This window comes from Numenius arquata, chromosome 1 (genome assembly GCF_964106895.1).
Source record: "Numenius arquata chromosome 1, bNumArq3.hap1.1, whole genome shotgun sequence".
Taxonomy (NCBI): Eukaryota; Metazoa; Chordata; class Aves; order Charadriiformes; family Scolopacidae; genus Numenius; species Numenius arquata.
In genome coordinates this window covers 36,776,732-36,803,925 of record NC_133576.1, presented here as the reverse complement: position 1 = coordinate 36,803,925, position 27,194 = coordinate 36,776,732, and the positions used below count along the sequence as shown (strand labels likewise).

Below are 27,194 nucleotides of genomic sequence, written 5' to 3'. Positions count from 1 at the left end.
TAAAGATGACAAAATATTTCAGTCTTGAATTCGACAGTCCAGATGGTGGAGTTCAGAGGTATAATGAGAATATTTCTAGTGACACACGATCTAAAAATAAGGTAACACCAGTATAATCAGAATTTTATCTTCTTTTTAACGAGGACAGTACTAACAATTGAGTTAGCGGGGCCACATGAAACATGCGGGGCTATTTACAAGAATGAAACAAAGTCCAGAGTTTATAGATCAACATGAACCTTTCCAATTTAAACACACCTAAAAGCATAAACCAAACTATTTTACAGGGCTACATTTCACCCTACTGCTAAGTTTCCATCATTATTTTTATCAAAGCACCATTTTGAGACCTACAATTAAGATGTTAGAGAAAACTGTTACAGTAACGAAGGACAACGAATTCTGGGTTAAAAGTAGAAACACGTAGACAAGTCCTGAGCCAGAGAAAATGCATCTTCAGAAAATAAGACAGTCTGCCTTCTTCCTGTAACGAGTCTGTGATCTTACAAGTCATGAGAATAAAGTGCAGGTATTAATCTTTAAACTGGTTGCACCTGAATGACATTACAAACGGCTTTCCGGAAAATTAAGAAGTCAACAGGCATTAGATGTATAACATTTTTATTTTACTATATTGACATTTTATGCACAAATATTTTATCAGAGTAAAAATAGAAAATAATTGTTTCATGTAAAATTACCAAAAAAAAAATGCAAACCACAAAAGAAATACATAATTATTAGCAGAGTATAAGTGTCTTTATTTAAAGAGTAAAAAGTATGCAAAAAACCTTCCATTTTACAAAAAATTGGGAATATTCTTTCTATGTTTTCTTTCTGGCAGCAACAGAACAACCTTTGACAATATATTCTACATCTTTTATTTTATTGAAGACATCAAGTTAGTCACAGATTTCTCCCTCCACTACAGAGAATGTGACAGTGATTTTATACTCTTTGAAAGATTCCTTCTTTACTAATTAGAACACAGTGGAAAAGCAGATGATCCCACAACAAAGAACCCAAAGGACTATCATACCTACTGAAAAGCTGCAAAGTAATAATCAGATTTATTTACAAAGAAAGTGTGATATCAGAAGCTTCCCCTAGAGGGCTTATGTGACAAAAAAACATTCAAGGGGATAAAGTATTGATATTAGATTTCAATTTTGCTGTTAGTTTATCCTCCCGCAGTCCAGTTTGACCTAGAAAGCTAGTATTTTAAGCTTCTCTTCTTTTTGTACTGTATTTTGACTAAAAAGACCCCTCATGAACTCTGCTAAATATAACTAGTGATTTGTATCGGACTTCTGTTTAGTAACGGAGCAGTGGTATATACAAAGCTGCTGCCACCCAACTATCAGCTTCATCTTATTCTCAGCAAGCAAATCTGCATCTATTTGCATACGTCACCCCAAACATTTGCCAGCTGGTGGAACCAGATGACTGTAACAGTAATAAATGGATTAATGGTTGACCTCTTATGACAGATGCATTTACACATTGTGCTCAGGGCTTGAGATTTTTTTAAAAACAAAATAAACCCAGCATGCTCAGTAGATGGAGTGCTTTAAGAGCTCAAGAGTTAAAACAACATTAAGAGTTACTGAAAGAATCTGGCAAAAAACTCCCAAAATTATAATCGTGGTGATGATGAAAAAAGTAAGCTATAACTAACTACATGCAAGATTTCTAGTTAAGCAAAAGCTATTTGCAGATGAACATCCACCTATAAACAAAAAGCTTTGTCCTCAATGCATCGTTAAAATAAACGTAAGTTTTCTTTCTGTGTTCTTTGCCCTCTGCCTGCAAGTACGACCGTTCCTTTCCAGATCAAGAGCAACAGTCTAGTGCTCTCCCTGCCCAGCATAAACACATTGTATGTTTAGGACCTCACTGTACGAGCACTTTTGATTTAAAGTTTAAGAGTAGCTCCATCCCTCATAGAACTAAAGGTTTTCCCTTATCCATTTGCATTTTAATTGTTCAGTGTTACCAGAGGGGGTTTTCTCTTACATAATGTTGGAAAATATGCATGGTGACGTAATATTTATACTGTTTAATAACAATGTAGCGGCAAAACGGAAGCTGCACCATTTTCACCCATGAAAAGAAAAAGTCTAATAGGCATCAGTACAGAAGCTCAAAAGTTGCAACCTACTTTTTACTGCACATATAGGTTTGCATGAAGTACTCTCCATATCTCAGATTTCAGGATACATTCCAATTATTCCTATTCATCATCCAGACTTCAAATTGCACCCAACTCTGGAGCATGCATTTGGCTTATGAAGCTTCAAAAACATCACTTGAAGTTCAGCAAGAAATTAATTTTAAATAAAAAAGACATCTTTGTATTTTAATATATGTCAGACTGTACAATAATTTGGAAATCAAATTTCGGTTCTCTGTAAAACTATTTTCAACTTGCATTTTTTTTCTAACCAGGGACTACTGACTGTGATTAACTTAAGTCTTCAGTTCCTAAGGTTGACTACTGTGCAGGCATAAGCACCTTGCAGAAGAGCAATAAAACCCCCCACCAAAACAAACTACTCTTTGGGCGAGGGCTATTTTTTCAAGTTTTCAAATCACCTGATGGGGGGTGGTAGCAGGGGAGAAGTTTATCTTTGTTTTTTGCTAAATGGCTAGCGTTAACAATGTCTTTCAGAACAGGTAAGTACTTGCCCTCATATATGCATATTATCTACATATTACAATGAAATACTCATAATTGGCTTTTCACCTAAGCCAGATCTAAACCTGGATCTCCTTCTTCAGCACTGATCTTCAGCTCGGTCTAGTCTTAGTTTCCTTTGCTTATAAAACACAGAAGCTATTTTAAGAACCTGATGCTTTGTATCGTTTAATGCGTCTTTCGGCTCTGCTTGATTAAATGAGAATAATAAGCATGTTTAACTTTGAAAGCATCAAACGCCATTTGGTAGTTCAGCAGAGAACAAAAGACTGGAGAGGACTGAGTTCAGACAACTGACCAGCCTGCTCGCTGTAGGTACTTCATTTTTGTTAAAAGCGCTGCAAAAATTGTTTTGTACAGCTGCGGACACAGAGCATTGACCAGTTGAACCTTTCTCACCAATTTCAGATCGCTTACCACAGAGGCCCTGAATCAAAGCTGCAGAAGTTGTGGTGATCCCTTAACTTATACTGAAATATATGCTGTTAAAAGATCCAAATTTATGCGAGTCCCAGTTCTTGGTAGAAAATCATGCACTATACTGTACTGTCAAGAAACAAAAGAAGTTTCCAATTCTGATAAAGGTAAGAGCAGCAACTGCTCTGATTATATAGGAAAGGCCTCAGGCTCCCACTTTCAGGTCCTAGTGCTTAATTATCTTTCTCTGTTTGCAGGGATGCTGTAGCTAGTGCCACTGCGGTAACCGGTTGTGCAATGCCATGGAGCTGCATCTTGGCTAGTTTCTTCTGCTCACATTCCGTGACCAACCGATTCAGCTCTGCTGCACTGTAGCCAATGAGAGTTTTCAAGTCGCAGACAAATTTGTACACAAACCTCTTGCCTTGCACCTTGCAGATCATGTCTCCATCATAGTAATACCTGTAAAAAGAAAAAAGAAAAAAAGACTAAATTTTCAGTAACTTCCATACACATCAGTCATTTACTTAAGGTCACTCAGAGGCCAAAATACCAATCTTTTCTCATCATGATTCTCATATAATTTCACATACTGAAGAAAGAGAGCTGAAAGTTGTTCCTGTATCTTGATACATTAAGGAGAAACAAAACACAGTAACTATTTTATAAACTGTAGTAAGCACCAGTTCAGAAATGAAGGTCTCTGAGCAGTTTAAAAACAGCTGAGGATTGTTTTGTCTTGTCTCAGATTTGTTTTCTATACTCGTGTATACCTCATATGCTGGCAAAACTACGTCTTTTGCCTTTATTTACAGCTAAAAGTAACTTCTATAACTATGAATACCTTTTACATTGTGTCACAGAAGAGACTGAGCACAAATGCAGTAAAGGTATCATAAAGTCCGTATGACCCACTGTACTCCAGAGACATAAATCTTCAGGTAAGACCAACAGAACAGAAGTTAGAATTTTACAGTTCTATTGCTGTTCTTGTCTCACTACAGGCATTTAACAGAATGCCTGTGACATTTCTCGTTAAAAAACCCAAGTGGCTGGGACATAACTTGGACCTGACAAGCTTGTGATAAATTTGAAAGAGAACTAAACCAACCAACCAAACAAAAAACCCCACAAAAAAACCAAAACAAAACCCAAAACAAGACCACCAATCAAAAATCCCCCAAACCACACCAACCAAAAAACCCAAACCACAGAAAACAAATCACGCCCCCCCCAATTTAATTCCTCAAAATCATCACACAAATCAGCCCATCACACAAACTAGCCCAGATTTCTTGACTGTCTAAAGCTCAGTCCTGAGTGACATGCCTGTAAAGCAAAGAATATTCTCATTCACCAGTAAAATTAAGTCAATTAAAAGACTAACTTTTGTCTTCTAGCTTTAATGGAAAACTGTGCAAGAAATCAATTATTTTTCTTCAAGTCTTACTTCCTTACTGGATAGTTAAACAAATGTTGATTTTAGAAAATTTACCAAGGCATGTGTAACAAAAAAAGCTGCTCTTGCTTTTTTCACCCTGCCCTAGTTTCTATACAGCTTGGTTTTCCTACACCTGGGCAGAAGATCTAGCACATTTCCCAATAATATCAACAACATTTTCTGTATTAATCAACAATTGACACAGTAATTTCAGTACATTAGTAAACAAAACATTACCATTTTTCTTTTATTAAAACTTTAGCTTGACAACAGTGTTTATCATGGGAGTAGCAAGAGGCATTAAATATCCCTTCAGACATTCAAGTGTTAGAAAACATGTCAATATTGATGCAGCTGCCAAAATGACAACATTGAGAAATGTGATTTCTGTAATTCTGCGACTAAAATATAAATGCAAAACTTCTCTAATAGTGATTTATGCAAATTACTGTGCAGACATCTCTCTAATATCCCAGTGATAAGAACATTATTCTAAAGTTCCTCAGCTGGCTTTGAGATCTTCTGTGGAGCTTGTTGACAAAACCCAAAAAACATTAGCATCATTTACATAATGTTTATGTTCCCAGAAAGTTTTCACATATACCTTCAGTACACAAATGCATAGATTCACAAAAACAGGTATTGCAATACAGGCTGGGAAGCAGCTCTACTAGAAAGGCCCTGCTTTGGGCAGGAGGTTGGACCAGAGACCTCCTGAGGCCCTTCTCACCTGAGGGATTCTATGATCCTATAAAAGTAGCATTCTAATTTAATATATATATAAATAATGCAAGAACAGCCATACAAGACCAGACTAAAGATCTAACTAGAACAGGATATAGACTCCAACAGACCAAAAGGGGATGCCTAAGGAAAAGCATGAGAGTAGAGTAAGCACATAATGACACTCTTCCTTGCTTTCAATGATCTGGGGCTCAGGGATGTCTAGAAGGTGCATCATCCCATACTTAATATCCTTCAAAATATTTCTTTTTCATTAATTTGTCCACTTTCTTCCAAACTCATAAAGTAATTCCGGCATCCACAATACTGTGCCTAAGTAAGTTAGGCACAAATTAAAATGAAAGGGTATAGTTAAGCTATGTATCTGGTGCCTGCCAGTTTCTTCTGATGCCTCCCATTCATGTAAATAAGATAACTGAGCAGTCATTCTCTACTGACTCTGTGCCAGTCATGGGCTTCTAGACTTTGCTCTACCCCAGTAAAAGTACTCATTCAGCATTATGAATATTGATGTTATTTAAATCTTCCCTAAAAGACTAAAGAAAGCCAGAATATGGTAACTTTACCATACAGGTATTTTTAAATAGAAGTTGACTTTTAAATTTTTTTAATGCTAGATGAGTTTAATTCCTTTTAGAAAAATAGTGTAACCAAAAGTGGAAATGCTGAAAAGTAAATCTTAGATCTCAGACTTCAACCATACACCACTTCAGCAATATAATTCTTAAAACTGCTTAAATAATTTGCAGGAGTAGGCAATAAATGCCTTTCTTGAAAACTAATCAAGAGAACTAGATTTATTGATACCAGAATAAGAAATTAGAAGTTCAGTCCTAATGGTTTCAGAGAACTTCGATGAATCGTCAAATGATTCCAGAGGCCAAAACAACCAGGTAAAAAAAGTCTAAAATTCAGCTACTTGCGTTCTTCCCCCTCCTCAAGCACATCACCTACAGTGATTCAATAATACAAGTCCCTTTTACCAAAGGGATCTTTGTACCAAGTACCAAATCATAATGGAATGAAGACAGCCTGAGACAATTCCATTTCTTCAGACGATAAAAGTTTACTATGTTGGAATCATAACAATTAAAACTTACCTGTCAACTTCATTTTCTAATTTAACATCCCTACCATAAGGATAATGAAACGGATCAATTAATATTTTAACTTAAAAAAAAAGTTATGTTACATACAGAAATGTAATTATGTAATCACAGGAAAGTATTGCTTTATGCCATAACAAGTGCAAGAGGAACAGGAACAAGTAAATGGTAAAATATAAAAATAAGTCAATAATTCACATTATTCATGTATTTCTGTATCTGTCCCAATAAGCAATATTGAGCTACCCAAATTAACTATAATGTCAGTGTTCAATAATCTTGAAAGAAGAAAATATATTTTCAAATGTTCAAGAAACTATTGTATTAGCTTCTTTAAAAAAACCAAAAAACCAAACAAATACCATGCCCCTGAGACTAGTATGATCTGATGGGAAGGAGTAGCTTCAGAAGATCAGTTTATCCCTTTACTAAAAAAGCCACAAGTCTTGCATTATGAGAGTTTAAAATAAAGTAGCCAAGCGGAAGCAAAACACTTCATATCTGATCAGCTCCTAAAGTTTCTTACCTCAAAGCCCGACTAAGCTTCTCATAGTTCATTGTGGGTTTGTTTTTGCGCTGTCCCCATTTTTGTGCAACCAGTTCAGGTTGATTCAGTTTAAACTCTCCTTCATCACCAACCCAAGAAATACAGTCCCGAGCATCTTTGTCAGTGAGAAGTTCTAATAAAAACTGCCACAACTGGATCTGGCCATTGTTTCCTGTTGAAACAGGGATAACAAGATCCATTTCAATTAGTCTTTCTTACATTCCCCTCATAGCTAAACATTCAACAAACATATTAAAGCAGACCAATATAGAATATATGATAGAAGGGAAACTTGCACTTAATTTCTTCCAACTGTTCTTTTGTACACATTTTCCTGTGAAGTCGTCGGTATTAATGTTTAAAAAAAGAAACTGAGGAATACAGAGGAAAAAAACAAATAAATCAAGATTTCTCGTAAATCTGTTCCTAGAACTTACGGGAAAAAATTACATAACAGTAAAAGTAGTCATTTAGACACGTATCTATCCATAAAATAGAACAGATTTAGCAAAAGCTGCTTATTCCTCTTCAGGCATATACACACACACATATATATATATAAAATAAAAGTTGCTTTTTAAAAAAATAGCTTAGTCTCCAATTTTCAAGACTAATATTAGAAATACAAAAAAATGTGGTGTTTCAGCTTAAGTCGGTATAACATCTTTCACATCCAACCATTAAGGTTTCTTCTTAAATCAAGTATCTGCAGTTAAATTTCTAAACTCTCAACGAAATACAGATAGCAGACAATGTCTAAAGGGAGAAACACAGTGAATTCTCCACTGACATCAGCTGATAAAATCTTGGCCTAATAATCAAGAGTGATATCATAATAGGCTTTTATGGAGTTTAAAATTCAAGGGAAACAGTAATTTCAAAAATAAACTGCAGTTTCAGTGTTCTGTTTTCCAAAAGGTGCATTCATTGAACAAAATAGGAATTTGAAACTTGCTAAATTCTGAAGTCACCAAACTGGGCAAGGGGCGAAACAAGTAGAGCAAGTAGTAGCTAGGCTAGGATTCTACAACATACAGTTTATTTTCTCCCCTTTCTGCAAATTGAAAGAATTTAAAAGCTTGAATAAATGCTATGCCGTGGTTTGAGAGGACAGACTGTTAAGTGACAGGAAGAAAAACGATTTTATGCATCTCATTTGCTGCAGGATTCAAAAGCTGTGGGACCACATTAACGTAGTGCCTGCAAGAGCTAATCGACCTGCCAGGTCTGCATGTGCTTGGGATATATTTTGTAGCTACGGTCCCCTTCATACCACATGGCCTTCTGCAAACCTCACATACAGAGTAACAAAGATACGTCCTACAAAACTGTAATTCAAATTAATGAGTGTTTACTGCATTTGCATTTAAAAATAACGGAGACGATACCTGTTCTGTTCCCAGGGGAACTTCGATCTTCCCCAGAGATCCTTGGAGCTCTCTGTACTTTAGCTGCCTTTGCACTGCTGTTTATTACTTTAATGGTGGTTGGGGTAGCAGGCTGTACAGATGCTGGAATAATCTGCACAGCTGTAAAGCAGAGAACATTGCAGAACATCAATTATAAATTGCTGGCACAGAAATAGGCATATATTATTTATTACCTGTATTATCATAACATCTAGGAGCTAGTTTTTTCTTTGCTAAAAAGACACACTATATAAGTCATAAAGCTAAGAAAAATTTAAAGACTTTTTACCACTTACAGTGGAAATCGTGGGTTTAGACTCATAGCAGAGATGTCACATTACAGATAAAGCATCAGCTTTAGTTTACTATAATGTATATTACATGTTTCCATAACAAAAACCCCTCCCATGCCTTTGTTTTAATCTTTCTGCTGTTCCCATATGATCTACCCTAATGCACTTTTCTCTATAGTCACTGTACAACCCCCCATACCTGCTATTCAAACAGCAATTAAATACTCTTCCATTGCAATGGTATAAGAGGATGCAAACGCCACACTCTAGTGGCTTTAACTAAACACAAACCCAAGATATAATACACGGTATGTGTAACATATAAGCTGCTTACAAGTCTTCTGAAAATTGATTCATTGTAATAACTGACGACACTGCTTCAGCTGGAAGAATAAGTTTCAAATAACTAGAAAGTTAATGTATTTTTTCTAGTATCGGTTACTAAACAAGTCCCCTCTTCCACACTCCCTTGCAATTTTTGGAAACACTTTCTTTTGAAATTGTAACATTTTAATATATCCATTCATTAATGCAATATATAACCTTAAAAAACAGAACAATTCAAGACCTCAAATATCTATCCTGGACAGCTTATTTCAAGAGAGCAGAAAACCCACCATCCAAAATGAAAGTTAGAAACTTTCATAGTTCAGGTCACACACCACCTTTTAGCCAGTAACAAAATATTGAGAAAACCAACATTTTGCTTTGAAGTTTAAAATATGCCCTCCTCCCCTCACCAAGGAAAGCTACTCTTGAGTGATTTTCTAATGCTGTAGTATTACAGTGGATGGATGGAGACCCGACAGAGAGCTTATGGGTCAGGATTAAAGGGAGAACAGGGGCAAGTGACGTTACAGTAGGGGTCTGCTACAGACCACCAGATCAGAGTGACAGGGAGGATGGGGCCCTCTATAGGCAGATAGAAGCAGCATCGCACTCACACACCCTGGTCCTCATGGGGGACTTCAACCACCCTGATATCTGTTGGAAGGACGACACAGCAGGGCACGTGAAATCCAGGAAGTTCTTGGAATGCATTAATGATAATTTTCTTCTTCAAATGATAGAGGAGCCAACGAGGAGAGGAGCCGTGCTGGACCCTGTCCTTACCAACAAGGAGGGGCTGGTGGGGAATGTCAAGTTCAAGGGTAGCCTCAGCTGCAGTGACCATGAAATGGTAGAATTCAAGATTCATAGGAAAGCGAGGAGGGTGTGCAGCAAGCTTGCTACCCTGAACTTCAGAAGAGCAGACTTTGGTCTCCTGAGAGATCTGATTGGCAGGGTAGCGTGGGAGAAAGAACTGGAGGGGAGAAGGGCCCAAGAAAGCTGGCTGGTATTCAAGGATCGCCTCCTCCAAGCTCAGGAGAGGTGCATCCCAAAAAAGAAGTCTGGCAAAATAGCCAGCAGGCCTGTGTGGATGAACAAGGAGCTGCTGGACAAGCTCAAGACCAAAAGGGACGCCTATAGAGGGTGGAAGCAGGGACGGGTAGAACGGGCAGAATATAAAGAAACTGTCCAAGTGGCCAGGAACCAGATCAGGCAAGCGAAAGCCCAGGCAGAACTAAATCTGGCCAGGGACATCAAAAATAATAAGAAAACTTCTACAGATACGTCAGGGACAAAGGCAAGACTAGGGAAGTTGTGGGCCCTCTCCAGAAGGAAACAGGAGACCTGGCCTCCCAGGATATGGACAAGGCTGAGCTACTAAACAACTTTTTTGCCTCAGTCTTCACTGGCAAGGGCTCTAACCACACTGCCCAAGTCACGGAAGGCAAAAACAAGGGCTCTGCGAATGAAGAACTGCTCACAGTAGGAGAAAATCAGGTTCGAGACCTATTAAGGAACCTGAAGGTGCATAAGTCCATGGGACCTGACGAAATCCATCCACGGGTCCTGAGGGAGCTGGCAGACGAAGTTGCTAAGCTGCTTTCCATCATATTTGAGAAATCGTGGCAATCTGGTGAAGTTCCTGCTGACTGGAAAAAGGGGAACATAACCCCAATATTCAAAAAAGGAAAAAAGGAAGACCCAGGGAGCTATAGGCCAGTCAGCCTCACCTCTGTGCCTGGCAAGATCATGGAGTAGATCCTCCTGGAATCTCTGCTAAGGCACATGGAAAATATAGAGGTGATTGGAGACAGCCAGCACGGGTTCACCAAGGGCAAATTGTGCCTGACAAATTTGGTGGCCTTTTACAATACTGCCACAGGCTTGGTGGATGAGGGCAGAGCAATAGACATCATCTACCTGGACTTATGCAAAGCGTTTGACACTGTCCCACACGACATCCTGGTCTCAAAATTGGAAAGTCATGGGTTCGATGGATGGACCACTTGGTGGATAAGGAACTGGCTGGATGGCTGCACTCAAAGGGTTGTGGTCAATGGCTCAATGTCCAATTGGTGACCTGTGACGAGTGGAGCTCCTCAGGGGTTGGTACTGGGACCAGTGCTGTTCAACATCTTTGTCGGAGACATGGACAGTGGGATAGAGTGCACCCTCAGCAAGTTTGCCGATGACACTAAGCTCAGTGGTGCGGTCGACATGCTGGAGGGAAGGGATGCAATCCAGAGGGACCTGGACAGGCTTGAGAGGTGGGCTCGTGCAAATCGCATGAAGTTCAACCAGGCCAAGTGCAGGGTCCTGCACCTGGGACGTGGCAATCCCAGGCACAAATACAGGTTGGACGGAGAATGGCTGGAGAGCAGCCCTGAGGAGAAGGACTTGGGGGTGTTGGTGGATGAGAAGCTCAACATGAGCCGGCAGTGCACACTGGCAGCCCAGAAAGCCAACCACATCCTGGGCTGCATCAAGAGACATGTGGCCAGCAGGTCATGGGAGGTGATTCCACCCCTCTACTCTGCGCTCGTGAGACCCCACCTGGAATACTGTGTCCAGCTTTGGAGTCCTCAACACAGGAAGGACATGGACCTGTTGGAACGGGTCCAGAGGAGGGCCACAAAGATGATCAGAGGGGTGGAGCACCTCCCCTATGAAGACAGGCTGAGAGAGCTGCGTTTGTCCAGCCTGGAGAAGAGAAGGCTCCAGGGAGACCTCATAGCAGCCTTCCAGTATCTGAAGGGAGCCTACAGGAGAGCTGGAGAGGGACTCTGTCAGGAGATGTAGTGACAGGACAAGAGGTAATGGTTTTAAATTGGAAGAGGGGAGATTTAGATTAGATATTAGGAGGAAATTCTTTACTGTAAGGGCAGTGAAGCACTGGAACAGGTTGCCCAGGGAAGTGGTGGATGCCCCATCCCTGGAAGTGTTTAAGGCCAGGCTGGATGGGGCTTTGAGCAACCTGCTCTAGTGGAGGTGTCCCTGCCCATGGCAGGGGGGTTGGAACTCGATGATCTTTAAGGCCCCTTCCAACTCTAACCATTCTGTGATTCTATGATTCTATTATAGCACTGAACCAAAGTACAGTGCTGAACCTGCAAACAGTTCATTGTGTGAATTAACTGCTGGCAGAAGTACTTACGCTGATCAATAGTAACAGTTGCTATTTCTCCAGAGTGTTCTTGGCTAGCCAACACATCTGCAAATTAGAAAAAAAAAAGGTTTTTATTTAACCCACAAATTTCAAGCCACTTGAAGATCAAAACCTTTCATATTTCATAGAGGAAAAAAGTCAAAATTGGGTATCAGTTTGCAAAAGACATGAATAGCTCATGGTCTTATAAGTAGAGACATTTAATGTCTGTCATTCAATTTTTAGAAATAAGGATGTACACAGTGAATTTCAAGGTATCTTATGCACTCTCCATCCTCTAAAACCTTTAGCTATGTCACATAAATTAAGATGGAAATAGTTTTTAGTCTGCCAAGTTACATCCACGCATGGTAAATCTGAAATGCACATATAAATTATTGTATTATGCACATAAAATGCATCACTTATCGGTTATGTTTTGTACAATCTAAGAATTTTGGTGCCTATGCTTAATAATCTTCACTTCTATATGACACAGATGTACATTAAATAACTTACAATCAATATTTAATTATAAAACTGTCAAATTCAGGAGATGCACAAACTAAAAATCTTTATTAAAACAAAGGAGGAATCATCAGTCACTACTTCCTCCCTATTAGCTATGAAGTTTGATGAAAGATAGGCAAACAGTGTTTAGTATGCAGACATGTTTCATAACAGCAGACATTCTCACTAATACCTCCTGTTATCTTGTATTGATGCCCTCATTTTTACTGCCAATAGTTAACAGAAGAAAAACAACTGCTCACAATTGAGTTCATCTTTAAAGACAGAAAGGGAAAAAAAAAAAAAAAAAAAAAAAAGAGAAGAGGGAGGAGGGGGAGTAAGTAAAATCAGTTACAGAAAAATCTCCCGTACACTTTCGAAGAAGCTCCAAATGGCTCCAGAGGATTTCTCCCCGTGGGACACGCTGGAAAAAGTCTTCTTGACTGAGGCTGCAGAGCTCCCGCCCGGGAATACTGAGTGCATTGAGGTCAATGTCAGTCATGCTGAACTCCTTCATCACCCACACCACCCAGTGAAGCACCTGATCTGTTGACCACTGCACTGGGTCTGGGAAAAGAGAGATGAAAACGCGAATCACCTCATCATATACTGCAAGGTTCCTGCTCAATTTTATAATAACTTCCATAAAAGTAAATACATAACATCAAGAAACATAGTTACCATGACCAAATCTGACCAGATGGAAAGTTGACTCCTCCTAAAATGCTGACAGAGTGGCGTGGCTTGGTGGGGAGATGGAAAGGGCAAAAATCGGATTTTCTTTAGCAAAAGCTTTTACATCAGAACTATGCCTGACATTTCTCAAACACAGAAAATAATTATTTTTCCTTTTCCATAGGTCTTTAGTTTCAAAAAAGAGTAGTCTCTCTCACACAAGGATGCTCTTCCTCAAATATGTTGATCGGCATGTGATTATGATGAAGGATTACATTCAAAATTCACGTTTTATCTACTGCGGAGCAGTATACTTGCAGAGTCGAGGTGTGACTGACTAAAGCCGTAAGGGTGGAAACATGAATCGCAGAATAAACCCCTACAATGGAAGAAGGCTCAGAGGAGATGGGCAAGTGGGAAGTACCCATGCAGCTCAGAGAGTATGATTTTCCTGGAAACTCTGCACTCCCATGACACAAAAGACATTAAACTTTCAAAGTCATACGCCTCTTTTTTTTTTTTTTGGCTTCAAACATTCTGCGTCAAATCCCTGGTTATCAACAGACATAGCACGATGAAAGCTATTTTGAAATGCTTGCCAGTGAGAGCAACAAAAAAGCATGAAAAATCCATTGCTTTACTTATCAAAAATATGTTAAAAATATTGTCGAGCTACATGTCCTGCAAAGACCTGTGACTTCACTGGAATTCTTAAACACTTCCAAATATTCCACTTGCTAAATATATTCCCGTTTCACAGGTCTGCTCAGATACTACAGCTTCATGTGCTGAATACGCCTTGACAGTACATTTCTGGAAGTCACAACAAGCAACTCAGCTGGATAATCTCCTGAACGTGATGTAGGTCTAAAACCCACAGTTTCAGCTCAATCCTAAGCAGGCATTCAGAGATGCTTTTTCTAACCTAACATTAAATTAGCAGCCTGCTAAGTAACAACATTAATTCAAAAGAGACGATCTAGCAGAATAGTTATATTCAGATTTGAATCATCTTTTTCCACTATGTTGAAGCCAAGTACAGCTTCCATGCAAAATCTGATTTTACACCATAGTCAGCATCCCACGATCTATGAACAATTTGTTTCAGTGTCTTTAGAGGCAACCCCCACCAAGCACTGAGTCTAGTTCAAATTCAGACACCCATGAAAAAGAGCTTTATTACTAACATACATATTTTTAAGGTGGGGAGGAAGCAGAAAACTGTTTTCTACAAACTGCAATGATACAAATGTTCCGGAGCAAAACCCACTATTTTAATAAAACTATTACAAGTGTTGTTTCTACTTCTCTTTAGCTGTTTCTTATGCAGAGGTGTTTGTATTTTACTTACCCGCACCATAAGAAACCTTCTGAGGTATCAGAGCACTTTAATTATATAACCAAAATTAATTAATTTATGAAATAATTAATTAATAATAATTAATTTATGAAAAAAAGCCAACCCCCAAAATGAACAAAATAACCAGCTTCCATCTCAGCACACACACACACACACACAGAGTCATGTGTTATTACCATAGGGTATTCCAAGGCGCTCCTGCTCCTTTCGGTAGCCTTCCAGTGCTGCAGCCCATCGTGTCACTTGTTCAGAGGTCTCATCTGAAATTGTTGTAATATGTTTTGTTCCATCCAAGGTTATCACTTGAGCTTCCTCAACAAGGTGAGCTTCAGCCTCTGCATGATGAGCATCTGGATCAATCACTACCTCCACAGTCTCCACAGGCTTCACAATTTCAAGGATGTTTAACTTGGGCTCTATCCCTAGATATAGAAATAACAAACATAAAACTTAAAGATAGCAATGCAAGTATGACAAAACCCATCGTTTTAAAGATTTCTGATTAATAGGTGTTAGCATATCTGGAAAAGAAGCATGACACAGAAGCATCGTGAAATTTCCGCAAGTGTAGGAACGTAGAATGATGTATTATATTATACAGTATACACTTTACTAAGGTGAATACAAAGCTGTCCCTTTTTCCTCCTCTGGTATTACAGTTCCCTGTTCTATTTAGGTGATCCATTTCACAGATCTTGAACAGGATGTTCAGTGTGTGGGTATGAAGAACAAGTATTTCGGTCTGTAAGAAATATACTGAGCCACAGGAAAAAAGCAAACCCCAAAAAACCAAAACAACAAGCATCCACCTCTTCCCCTCAACCAAGAGGCATTTCTTTCAGGCATTACAGTATTTCTCTGCTACCTCTGGGGTCTACATGCAAGAGTTAACATTTTCTTTCAGTGCCCTGCAAGAGGCAGCATGTTCAACAATGAGATCAAAGAAAACTAGAAAATTTTTCATGTTTTAAGGTTAATCAGCTATTCATGGTTTGGTTTTATGTCTGTCATTTAAGATATTAGACCATGGAGATGCAAGATATGTCTGTATCTATTCTACAGCAATAAAGAATACATTCAGTAATGCTACTAATGCTTTCTATCATCACCTCTGTCGTCTTCTGAGATGGTGCTTTCTCCAACTGGTGCCTCGCCAAATTTCTGACATTGTATAGAGGATTTTTCTATTATAATATGCTAAACAGAAAAAAACCTTTCCTTTTTTTGGTGACATATTTCCATTATAACAACAGTTAACAACTACACTTCTTTAACAGATTTTTATCAAATGTGGACATTTTAAAAAAATAATCTGTAAAAATCCATTTTAGCATGACTTGGAAAACCTCAACTACATTTAGGCAGTTTAAAGTAGGACTCAGAACATCACATGGCCAGAATAACTTCAATATCTTGTGCCATAAGGTATTACTTTGTGTCCCTCTCATCTAACCTATATTAAAGTTCAGTGTGAGATTGTAGGTTCTGTAGGTGATGGTCTTAAAAGCTAAACCCACTACCTATTCACAGTTTGTAAGGGAAACCAAATGGAGTACTTACCTGTAGTACGAATAAGAACAAACCAAGTATTTTTCAGACAAGTATTCCTCTAGACTTAAAAGTAATTCAGCTTGATAAAAATATTAGAAAGGGAACACCACAAAGACTTTAAGTACAACATGCAGCAGTATCAAATTAAGGAAGTGAAAACAGACGTAGACAATCAGAAAGTGGTTGATTAGATGAAGAAGCAAACACGAAGAAAAGCCAAACAAGAACCTTACTTCGGAGAGTGTTTTATCTAGGCCATCTAAGATTAACATTTGCTGCACAGGCTTGTTTTACAGTCAGATAGAAACGGGTAAGGGAAAGCACCAAGTGTTAAGATTCTATTTTTGATCTTCAAAAAAGAAAGTAAAGTTAAAAGCTTCTGGAGAAGAACAGCTCACTATTGCTCAAAAAAATAATTCTGTCAAATAACTACTTGTGAAAAGAACTGTGAATATACTGCTTTATCCATAATGCAAACATGGAGATCAAAGTGATGAATCTCTGTAGAAGAATCAGCTTATAAGTAAAAATGTTGTGAACTAAAAGTCTGCTACCTAACCTACTGCAACATTAGATCAGCATTAATTCACTGGGTTTGTCTGCATTTCTTCTCACATCTCTCCCTTTACCTACTGCATAAGAAAACAGGTGTCCAGCCTTCCTTGTGCAGCACGTAATTTGTGGAACGCAATGTGATAATGCCCAGAAGTCTAAACTGGTACAAAAAGTACAAAAATTCAAGGACATAACTATCAAGACACGTCCAGATGTTGTCAGTACAAGCCCCTTCACTGCTAATTGTCTGAAGCTAGAGCATATACTAGGGTTAAGACTGATGTACCTGGGTTTTTTCCTTAAAATGGACAGTATTAAACTATTAAAGTAATTAAAATCCATTAAAATGGACACAGCCAGAGACAGGACATTAGTCAAACTGTAACTTTAATCTAAATCAGTATGTTTCATTACACTTATGAATCATTCCATTACATACTAAAAATAATAAAAGCCTAGTTATTGCAAAACACAGTTTAGAAACCACAGTCAAATGACTCACTACAGACTTAGATAACTATACACTTAAAACAGCACTCAGACTTCAGTTATCTAAATCTAAAGAACCTTTTGCGCTTAGCCACCACTTAATCCCAAAATCTGTGTAAGTATCTATAGTACAGCTACATACACACGCTCAGAAATTCTCAGTGCAGCTAGACACTAGCCTCTTATGTCAGTCAAGCGTCTAAAAAGTAGGTGGAATAGCATCTGTTTGAGAAAATGTTAATCTTGCAGGTGTGCTTTGGATATGTGTAACAGACAGAACTGAGCTCAACACAAACAGCAGCTACAGACACTTTTCATTCACAAACATGGCCTTGACTCATTTTTTGTGTATGTGGCATGTGAACGACTTGAACAGCAGGTTATCTGGGCTACCTGTTTGTATACTTTGCAAACAAGGAGCAGAAAGCAAAACTATACTGTCCACCACCATAATACAGGTCTCTCTCCTATCACTCAAACCAATGGCTGTCAGAGATTGCTGCTCTCATTCTAGCCTTTTCAACCTAGTATCCATCTCCCACAGTTAATCTGAAAAAAGTGTGGCAAGCACTTCCATTCAACTGTGTTTCTACTCTGGTGGTTAAGGAAGTAGAAAAAGAAATATAAAATTCCTTCAGGTGACAGACTGACAGCCAGAACTTTCACCTCTAAAGTTTTATAAAATAAGATTTCAACCTATGCCATACAGCCAGTACTGGAATTTACAATCAGAAATATTTATATTCCCTCCACACTACTTGTTTCTTTTCTTATTTTAAAAAAAAAAAAAAAAGTAAGCAAGCAACTAAAGGTAGGGTCAGAATCAGTTTTATCATATTATCTCAAGGAAAAAAAACCACATATAAACAGCTTAAGGATGACAAAATGTTAATCTGATATTATGTACAGTCAGAGAGAAGAAAGCCTTGATCAGATATAACTTGTGTCTGGATTAAGACAAAGAAGAGACGAAAATATTTGCTATTGAGGTCTTCCAAATTAAAGCTTTTTTTTCAAATTCTTTGACATACAATACAACACAGTTCCTCAGATCTCCACAGGCTTGCAAGAGGCTTAGTTCAGAGCAGTACAGAACAAGGATCCGCTAAAACAGCTGTTCTCACAATGGCAGGAAAACCATATACATCTCCATTCTTCAAACCAGGAGAAAGGAGTTAAGGCAAGGTGGAGCAACAGAATGGTATTTCTAGTAAAAAGAATAAACAGGACTGATATTTTATCCGCTGTAAGTTATATTTAGATACCTTTGTATGAAATGCTATAAAAGAACTACAGTGGACTATGTTTAAGTTGGTGTTTATTCCTTTGAATTTACAGGTGGCTTATCAAAATTTGATAGAGAACACAAACTGACATAACAGCCTGTCTCTTAAAAAATAAGAGAGTCTAAAACCATCACAAAGATTAGCATCACCGATTACCACTAGCTGACTTCTATATATTACACAAGTTGGGGAAAAATAAACCAAGAATCTTTCAATACCTCATCCATAGAGGAAAAATATGCAGATGGCATAAGAAGCTGTTTTTTCTCTCTGGCTTAAACAGTCACTGCAGCCAGAGTAACAAGTCCATTTCCCTTTTAGTGATCTAAAGAGCTTCCTTTTATTATTCATATTCACACTATTTGGTTTCTGATATTCTGTCCTGCCATACTTTACTTGCCTTCAACAGACAGATTTCTCAGGAGTTGCTTAAGTGTCATGGCCTGCAAAACAACACTGAAGATTGATCCAAAGTTTTATCAAAGTACTTAATACTCGTTTGAGAGAGAGAGCGCGCGCGCATGCAAGCTCCTTATGCTATATGATCAGGAACCTCAGTTTTACATTAAAGAAGAAAAAAAAAAGAACACAGGAAGAAAATGGAAGATAATAATGAAGATACTTATCACCTCCATCCTTTTGAAACTGGAAGTCTGAGCACTGCATACTACAAGTTACTGGGCATGAATGAAGAGCAGTTATTCTAGTTCCCTGAATGATATTTCTATTCTATTTTTAAAAAACAGAAAGGTAGTTCAATCCCCGTTACATATGGGGAACCAAGGATTCAAGCTAGTAGTCACCTGACACTCAGCATTAAATGCAAACCGTCAACATTACTGTTAATACAAAACAGAAAGGCTTTTTTCTGTCTAATCTACACTGAAGCCACAAGAAAACAAAATGTCCTCCCCAAATTTTTCTAATCTGCTTTGCTGACATAACTTAAAACAGATAATCAAAGGTACCTTACTCCAGTAGGAACTCACTGCCACTGTTTACTTTAAAATATGGCAACAAACATCTGTAGCTGTTCCCAGACCCCAACATGAACGTTGTCTTCAGTGAGTGGTGGCAGTCCTTCCACTCAGACATATGAAGGGGTCAAAAGAGAAGAACAGGACAAAAAGTAAAACAATAAACCTACTAATTCCTGAGGATTTGACAACGGGAAATCCTGTCATACCTGATAATACAAATAAAAACTATGCATTAACAAATCTCTACCCACCTGGTTAATGTTTCTCTGTCACAATAGTTTACTCCAAATTCTCATCCAAACAAAACAGACAACAGATAGTAATCCCAGCCTTTCATACCAATTTTCAGTTAGCTACATAGAGTCTCACAATCTAATCGTTCATCAAGCACACAAGCTCACTTGCCTCACAAAGATGAAACTGTCACCTACCTGGACAAAAATCTTTTGCTTGCCTAGATACTTGGCCTGGTATGAGTAATTATTCACCCTTAATGAGAGCCTCATATTGTAACTGTCACTATTTGACCCAGTCTTGTTTGGTTTGTGTTTTAGAAATTGATATGAAGTTGCTATAAAAGACATTTTGAATAGATCAGTCCACGACATTTGTCTTAATTACTACTACTTATAATCACAGTACACAATGAAAGAGACATTCTGAAGCTATGTAACCATTTAGTGATTTTCTCAATTTTACAGTTACAAATAGCAGGGGATTGGGTTTGCTCACAAGCGCTCCTACAATATTAATTTGTCTGTGCAACAGATGAACATAACTGCTTACCTTGCCTAGATATTACTTGCACACTGAGTTGCACTGTTCCATCTGTTTTTACTCCTTGATCAAAAAGGCTTCGATCTGGGTCCAGCTTGATAAAAGCAAAAAAATTGAAAAATATGTATCACATTTTTATCAGACAATATCACACTTATAAGAAACTTTTATTCTACTTTAAACTTCTGAAGTACTTAGTGTCTGCAGCAAATTTTCTGAAAAAGAGTGCAAATATTTTCAGTACTATGTAGATACAGTACATGACTGAAAGAACTTCATCAGAATTTGAAACCCACCACTGTTCTTTTAAGCTAGTTTCACTTACAGGGACATTTTTTAACCTAAAAAAGCAATGCAATACCTGGAAGTACCTTCACTTTGTGAAAAGTATCTACAGTTCCTTTGCTCAGTTTTTAACACATAGAAAAATCTTGGTTTTAAAGCAATATTATCCCTGTTGTTTCTGGAAAAGCCACAGATGTTCGATTATGACTAGAAGTAAATCATCCAGCTAAACACAACATGAAACAGTTATACTGTCTAACATGTGGCAATGCTTGTAGAAACAGCATATAGGGGAAACTTTCTTGAGTAATGTTTTGCTATCTATGCATCTGAATAGTAAAAAACCTTCTCGCTTTATTCAGATTCAAAACAAGATTAGACTCACAAACGTTCAGGCAGCAACAAATACTGTGGGCTACCTCAAGAGAAGATAGTGTTCTCCTTGCCCTCATTCTTCTTTCACTTGCAAGGTGATATTTTTTTTTTTCTCTCTTACCCTCACCCCAGGAACCCTGAAAGCATTTTGTATACATAGTGTGTACATATTAAATGGTCTGATGATAATGAACCTGGCATAAAATTAAACTCTTAATTACAATTAATATACCAAATGAAGCATGAATTCCACGAACAATGGAAGAAAAGGACAAAGTATGTAAAAGGGTTCTCCATTAAGCGGTTAAATCTTTCATAACATTTCAATTTACCTGGATATCTTGCAGGCATATTTCATGTGCATCCAAGGAACACTGCAGTCTGGGTTCCAGCAACTTCTTAAGATTTCCAATTGGTTCATTGATGTCAATAGCTTGACTCACAAATTCCGCTGTGGTGTAGGTTTGCTCAACAATGCTTAAATACCAAATTAATATAACAAATCATTACCTACATGTTAATACAGCTTGTGCAATACAGCAGGTATAGGAAAGCTTAAAAAAACATTAGAGGTAAGCTACATAAAAGGTAACACTGACTCTAAAATCTAAATACCGTGCAGGAAAACTCTTAGCTTGAGTAGAGAGTGAATTTGGTCCCATTGATTCTACAATTGTGTAATTCTTCTTTTACCCTGTCGCAGTTAAAAAGTTAGGTTCAATACCAAGATTATTTTCAGATCACTGTTTTCAAGAGATTAAGTCATGATTAGTATGTTATACATTATTAACTTGCATGTAGACTAATTCTATTTGCCTTGTCTAGACTGTATTTAAAAGATAAGAATATATTTAAAATATATTTACGTATATAGTGTATATATGTATATATTTTTTATATATATTTAAAAGAAAAACAAACACAGAAACTTAGCAGATAGGGAACAAACAAGGAAAAAATATTGACTCTCATGCAGACCAATTGTCCGTGTCTTTTAACTGGTCAGCACATGGGTAAGCTTAACACATACAAGAGACAACCAGAAGGAACTACAGCAACATGGAGCCCTGAAGGAAACAGTCACATGCCATGGTTGCCCTGCACTAAAATGATGACAGTGTTGGCGTAGGCTTTCAGAAGCATCAGTGTTATGGGATTCGCATCTTAACAATGACCCTAGACAGTTGGTCTCTCTACACTTACACAGAACGAAATCAGAAAGTATACAGACACAGTCAGTTTGTAAAGTAGTGAAAATATACAAGGAGCTCAGAATAAGAAGAAACTAATAAGCAGTTTTGAATCAGTTCTCCAAAACAGGTTCTTAAAGAGCAAGTCACCTACCAGCCTCAGCTATTTCTATCCAACACATTAACTGCCTCTTTGTGCTTCCAAAAAGTCGTAAAAATTAGGAGGGAAACATTATGAATAAACCAGATTGAGGTAATTAAGTCAAAGGATATCAGACTGGTATCTACAATTTCAATGATCCTAATAACAATATAATCAATAGATACAGAACATCATTTCTGGCCTGTTAAAAACAAATGACCCTGTATAACGGTAAAGCAATGGTGTCGAGAAACTGCAAGGTTCATCTCAATTACAGAAGGATACACTGAAGCTGAAAGGTTTGCAACATGTACATATAGACATATTCCTATGTACACGAAAGCAGGGGAGAACTACTAAGACTGTAGCAAGAGATAAGCAAAATGGTTTGGGATTTAAGCAATTAAGATTGAAAAATACGATAGCACTATATTAGTTTCCTATAGTGGCTACAGTTCCACTTCAAGAAAACCACCATTTAATTAGATACGAAGCATGAAAACTGAAGAGAGCACAAGCAAAACGAAGAATTTCATATCCAGCAAGAAAGCTGAAAAACTGGAAACAATCAACATCGTGATTATGGAGATCAGACTGAGCCAGTTACTTCTGCCAGTTCAAAGTTAGCTCTTCTGTCTAGCTAGAAAACACTTGCACTTATTTCATCTCTGAAATCCATCTCATGGCCATCTCTGAAGCATTATGCAGTACCCCATAATAAATCTGAATAACAAAACTTAGTGTGTGCAGTCACAAATCTGAAACCAATTAAAGAAAATAAATAAATAAATTGCAACCTAAGCACCCTAAAAAGCAAAGACAGTACGTACCTTTCTTCAGTGCATTCCTGTTTCTCAGTTCCATCGATTTCTATTTCTATCAGCTCCTCTGCCTCTCTCTTAGTCATGGCTAAAATTTCTTAAGTACAGAGCTATGAATAGAAAAGAATTTTTTTTGGTAAGTCACAGACAAACAAAACTGGATGGTGGGTTGACATGTTTTAAATCAAATACCAGGATAGCTTTTTAAAGACAAGAATTCACCTAAAAAATAAAGCCAAAAGCTAATACAGATTTCACAAAACAGATGACAATACCTGGTCCTCAAATAAACACTCCAGGGGCAAATCCTGGACTATAAATAGACATTAGCACAGAGCCCAAAGCCTAATTTTCTTGGAGGCATCCAAATTTACTGGATGTTTCTGTTATGGGCCAGCTACAGCTTTTAGTGGCTCGTTGCAAAAACTTCTGAAAATTCTTTGAAAGTTAAGTGTTATTTTTCCATCTAGATTCAGCTACCTACCACCTTCCTAGCAAGGCCAAAAGATGCTGTTTATAAATTTAAGCAGCTTTTTACATAAAATGCTGCAACAGGAGGCTAGAGAGAAGATTCATTATTTCCTCACAGGTAAATAAACTCGACCATGAAGTGTTTATTGACTGTCCTATCCTCCACCCATCCCTCTCACGGGCAACCACTTGATGATAGGTACGTAGTGAACGCATCATGCTAAGTCCCAAATTAATGCAGTATGTTAGCAATTAAAAGGAAAACTATTCTGTGACGATATTCTCATTGACGCTGCAGATTTTCATACCCTGCAGAACACTGGAATCTATCGGAACATAAGGGGGAAAGAAAGAATTACAGCATTTGGGTCTGTAAAGACATAGTTTGTATAATACTGTCGTGTTTCACTGAGCATCCCATTCACTGTAAGTATGAAATACATATGATAGAGAACTGGGCCAAATTAACGGTTTACAATAAATAACACCACTAACTTATAGGAAAAGGTGAAGTAAGTAGGAGTACAGAGGAGAAAATCACATTAGAAAAAGCAAAACAAGCTGCTACTTAAATATCCACAACAGAACAGATTAGCAAGGTTTCTATCCTGGAATCATTCTTTCCCAGGAAATAGTCTATCCCAAATCCAACTGTTAATAAGTGAATTTCTTACAGACAGGGAATTTATTAAACTTTAAAACTTCTCAATCAGAATTGTAACCAAGTTGTACAGTTTTTACAGGAAAGGTTAAAAGAAATTCAAACTGCTCATCTTATTATATCCTTCAAAAATTCTTACGTAAAATTAGTTTTTAAGAAATCAAGTGCTGCATCTGATGTCAATCTATAAGAATCTACCAGGGTTAGACAGGAAGTAACAGCACCTCATCAGGTGCACCTCGTATCTCACTGCTAGAAACAAAACCAGAATGTGTTCTGCTCACAGATCTGGCTCCATGAAAACCCCCTAACTGCCAGAGTAGGGTCGGCTGAACTGAAATTGTAGCATCCACTGAACAGAATCCTGGGAGTGCAATCTCTGTATCACTTAATCTCGTATATCATCTTCACAATAAAGGGGGAAGAATGAAACACCACTTCTGAAGAATACAGACAAGCTTAATTAAATATCTGAAAAAATGACAACTGCATGGTTACAGGTGATCTGGTTAACTGTTAAAAAGATTTTTCAAAATTAAGGTTTGACCAAAGTCTCCTATTGAAAAATCCCAAAGCAGCTAACTGGTACCCTAAAAAAGGGGGAAAATTTTTCCTGTATTAGCAATCAGATTGAAAATCCCAAAACAACAAGAATAAGTTAACATTTTTTTTGTGAGGAAGAGAGTTTACCAGTAAGGTCACAAAAGGGGCTAGGCTAGGATTTCTGTTCCTTGATGCATTTGTAAGTTATTTATTGAGAAAACTCTGCAGACAGGCTGAAATAACTTACCATCTTGAATGATTTCTGGCAGAAAATATTCAATATTGGTAAATGCAAAGTGATGCACAGTGAGCAGATATTATACCAGTATAATAATGGTATAGAATTGAGTAAGATGTTTTGAAGTCCCTATGGATTGGACTCCAAATTGGCAGCTGGATGAGTAACTGTTCATTCTTTAAAGGTGGTTTCTGGTTGCATCTCACAGGCTCTACTACATTTCTGATTACCTGGGGGAGGTAGGAGAAGGGAGCACAGGCACAGAAAGAGGAAGAAAGATGGTTCCATTGAACACAGATGCAAGCAAGGGAGATGACGGGTGGAAAGAGGAAGAATAATATTATGGAAACATGTGAAGTCACTAACAGTTCAGAGAAACCTAATGGGGAAAATTATTTTGTCTTTCCTATGCAAAATAGAGAGACTCCTGACGACATAAACATTTCACACCAAGTTTAGAAAAATTTCTTGCAACAGGATGATGCAGAGATTGAAAGTGTACATAGGTTCAGGCGGGACTAAGCTTCCTGAGCCTTCCCTGAAGGCTACCGAGAAATACAAGAACTCAGCCTGGTTTGCAAGGAGGTTCAAGATGGTAGGAATACCACAGCAGCAGCATTTGTTTGGAGGAACATAGAAAAATGTGCTTGATTTGAAAGTTACAGCCTCCTGATCTCTGTTTTTATTTTTCCTTCAACCTAGAAAGCCCTGAGACTTACCTGTTACCCAAGAAGGAATCTGACCACATTGCCCAACACAGACCTCGACTAACCTAAGAGAAGGCACCTGTTCACAAAGCCTTTTTTCCCCTGCACAACAGCCCAGTGCTAACTCCAGTATCTGGTATAGTTAGGCATTTGCAGTCAGGGGAGAAACCTCGTTGTTCCGCTAAGATCTGTATTTTCTTTTCCCCGGAACACAAGGAGTTAAGCAAGTAACAAGCCCATCACGATAGGGACACAAACTTTACTGGTAAAATTAACGTTTGTTACCCTACCAGGTAATTGTGAAATGGGGGCAATGACTGGAGCCCCTGTGCATTATCAACTGATACGGAAGCCAAATCACCGGAGGTACTTGTGCTCCTGAGAAACTCCAGTATTCACAGGGCATTTGGTATTACCCATCCCTGCTAGTGTTTAAATTGGTAAACACCAACACAAACTGGGTAACAAAGCAGACAACCCATCCTTTACGAATCAGCTTTTGCAAGTTATCAGCCAGTTGGGATTTAAGACAGTGGACCTCTAAGCACGGTGGAGTCATGCCAGATTTCAAGCGTTTTCCTTCCTTATCAATAGTTAGAAGTTAGGGGGAAAAAAAAACGGACTCGGAGAAGTGGTTGTGCAGCACGCACCTGGCCAAACACCAGGAAGCAAACTACGTGAGACTCCACATACCCTCATACGTTTCCACCCCAAAATAAGGCTTTTTACGAGCGGAGTAGTAAGTTTTTACGCCCCGGGGAGGACTCGGAGACCTCGGTCGGGACTGCCTGATTCTCCCCCAGCCGCGACGGCAGGAGGACTTCGCCCCCCTCCCGCCGCCGGCCCACCAGCTCCGCCGGGCTGCCCCGGGGGCCCTTCTCCGCTCCCCGCCATCTCCATTTCTCGCTCCCGGGACCTGAACCCGGAGGCTCCAAGGCCACTAGGGAGACGGGGCACCCCAGCCCGGCCCTCCGTCCGCAGGGCCACCACCACGGGCCCTCCCGCCGGCGGGCGAGCGGCGCAGCCAGGCCGTCGGGCCGCCGAGGCCGCTCCTCCCCGCAGGCCCCGGTTCTCTCCCCCGCCACCCCGCCCGCTTCCCCCCCTCTCCTCCTCCTCCTCCCCGCGGCGCCTCGTCGTTGTTTGAACCCGAAACGGAAATGAGACTCGCGGCGCCGGGGAGAAACGGAAACAAAACACGGGCCGCCAGGCCGCGCCGCGCTCACTCACCCGCTGCCGCCACCGTCCGCCGCCGCGCCGGCCCCTAAGCGGAGCGGCCGCACAAACGCCTCCCCGCCAGCCACGGCCCTCGGAGCGCCAGCGGGTCCCGGCCGCGGTCCCGGCCCCACCGCCGCCGCCCTGAGGAGACCGTCGCGCGCCGGGGATTGGGCAGCGCGGCCCAGCGCGGGCCCGGGCGGGAAGGGCGCGCCCAGACCGCCACCCCCCGCGCG

At 39.0% G+C, this 27,194-nt stretch overlaps 1 protein-coding gene across 1 annotated transcript; it reads right to left on the bottom strand.

Annotated features, from left to right (window-relative positions):
- Positions 1-606: 606 nt before the first annotated feature.
- GABPA (GA binding protein transcription factor subunit alpha) lies at positions 607-27,193 on the bottom strand. The gene is made up of 10 exons (XM_074168403.1): positions 26,974-27,193; positions 23,136-23,236; positions 21,306-21,450; positions 20,323-20,407; positions 14,852-15,097; positions 13,013-13,207; positions 12,140-12,196; positions 8,342-8,482; positions 6,933-7,125; positions 607-3,577 (listed from the first exon to the last, which is right to left on the bottom strand). The coding sequence occupies exons 2-10, from the start codon at positions 23,210-23,212 to the stop codon at positions 3,349-3,351; spliced, it is 1,368 nt and encodes a 455-aa protein (XP_074024504.1). The 5' UTR covers positions 23,213-23,236; positions 26,974-27,193; the 3' UTR covers positions 607-3,348.
- Position 27,194: the final 1 nt, after the last annotated feature.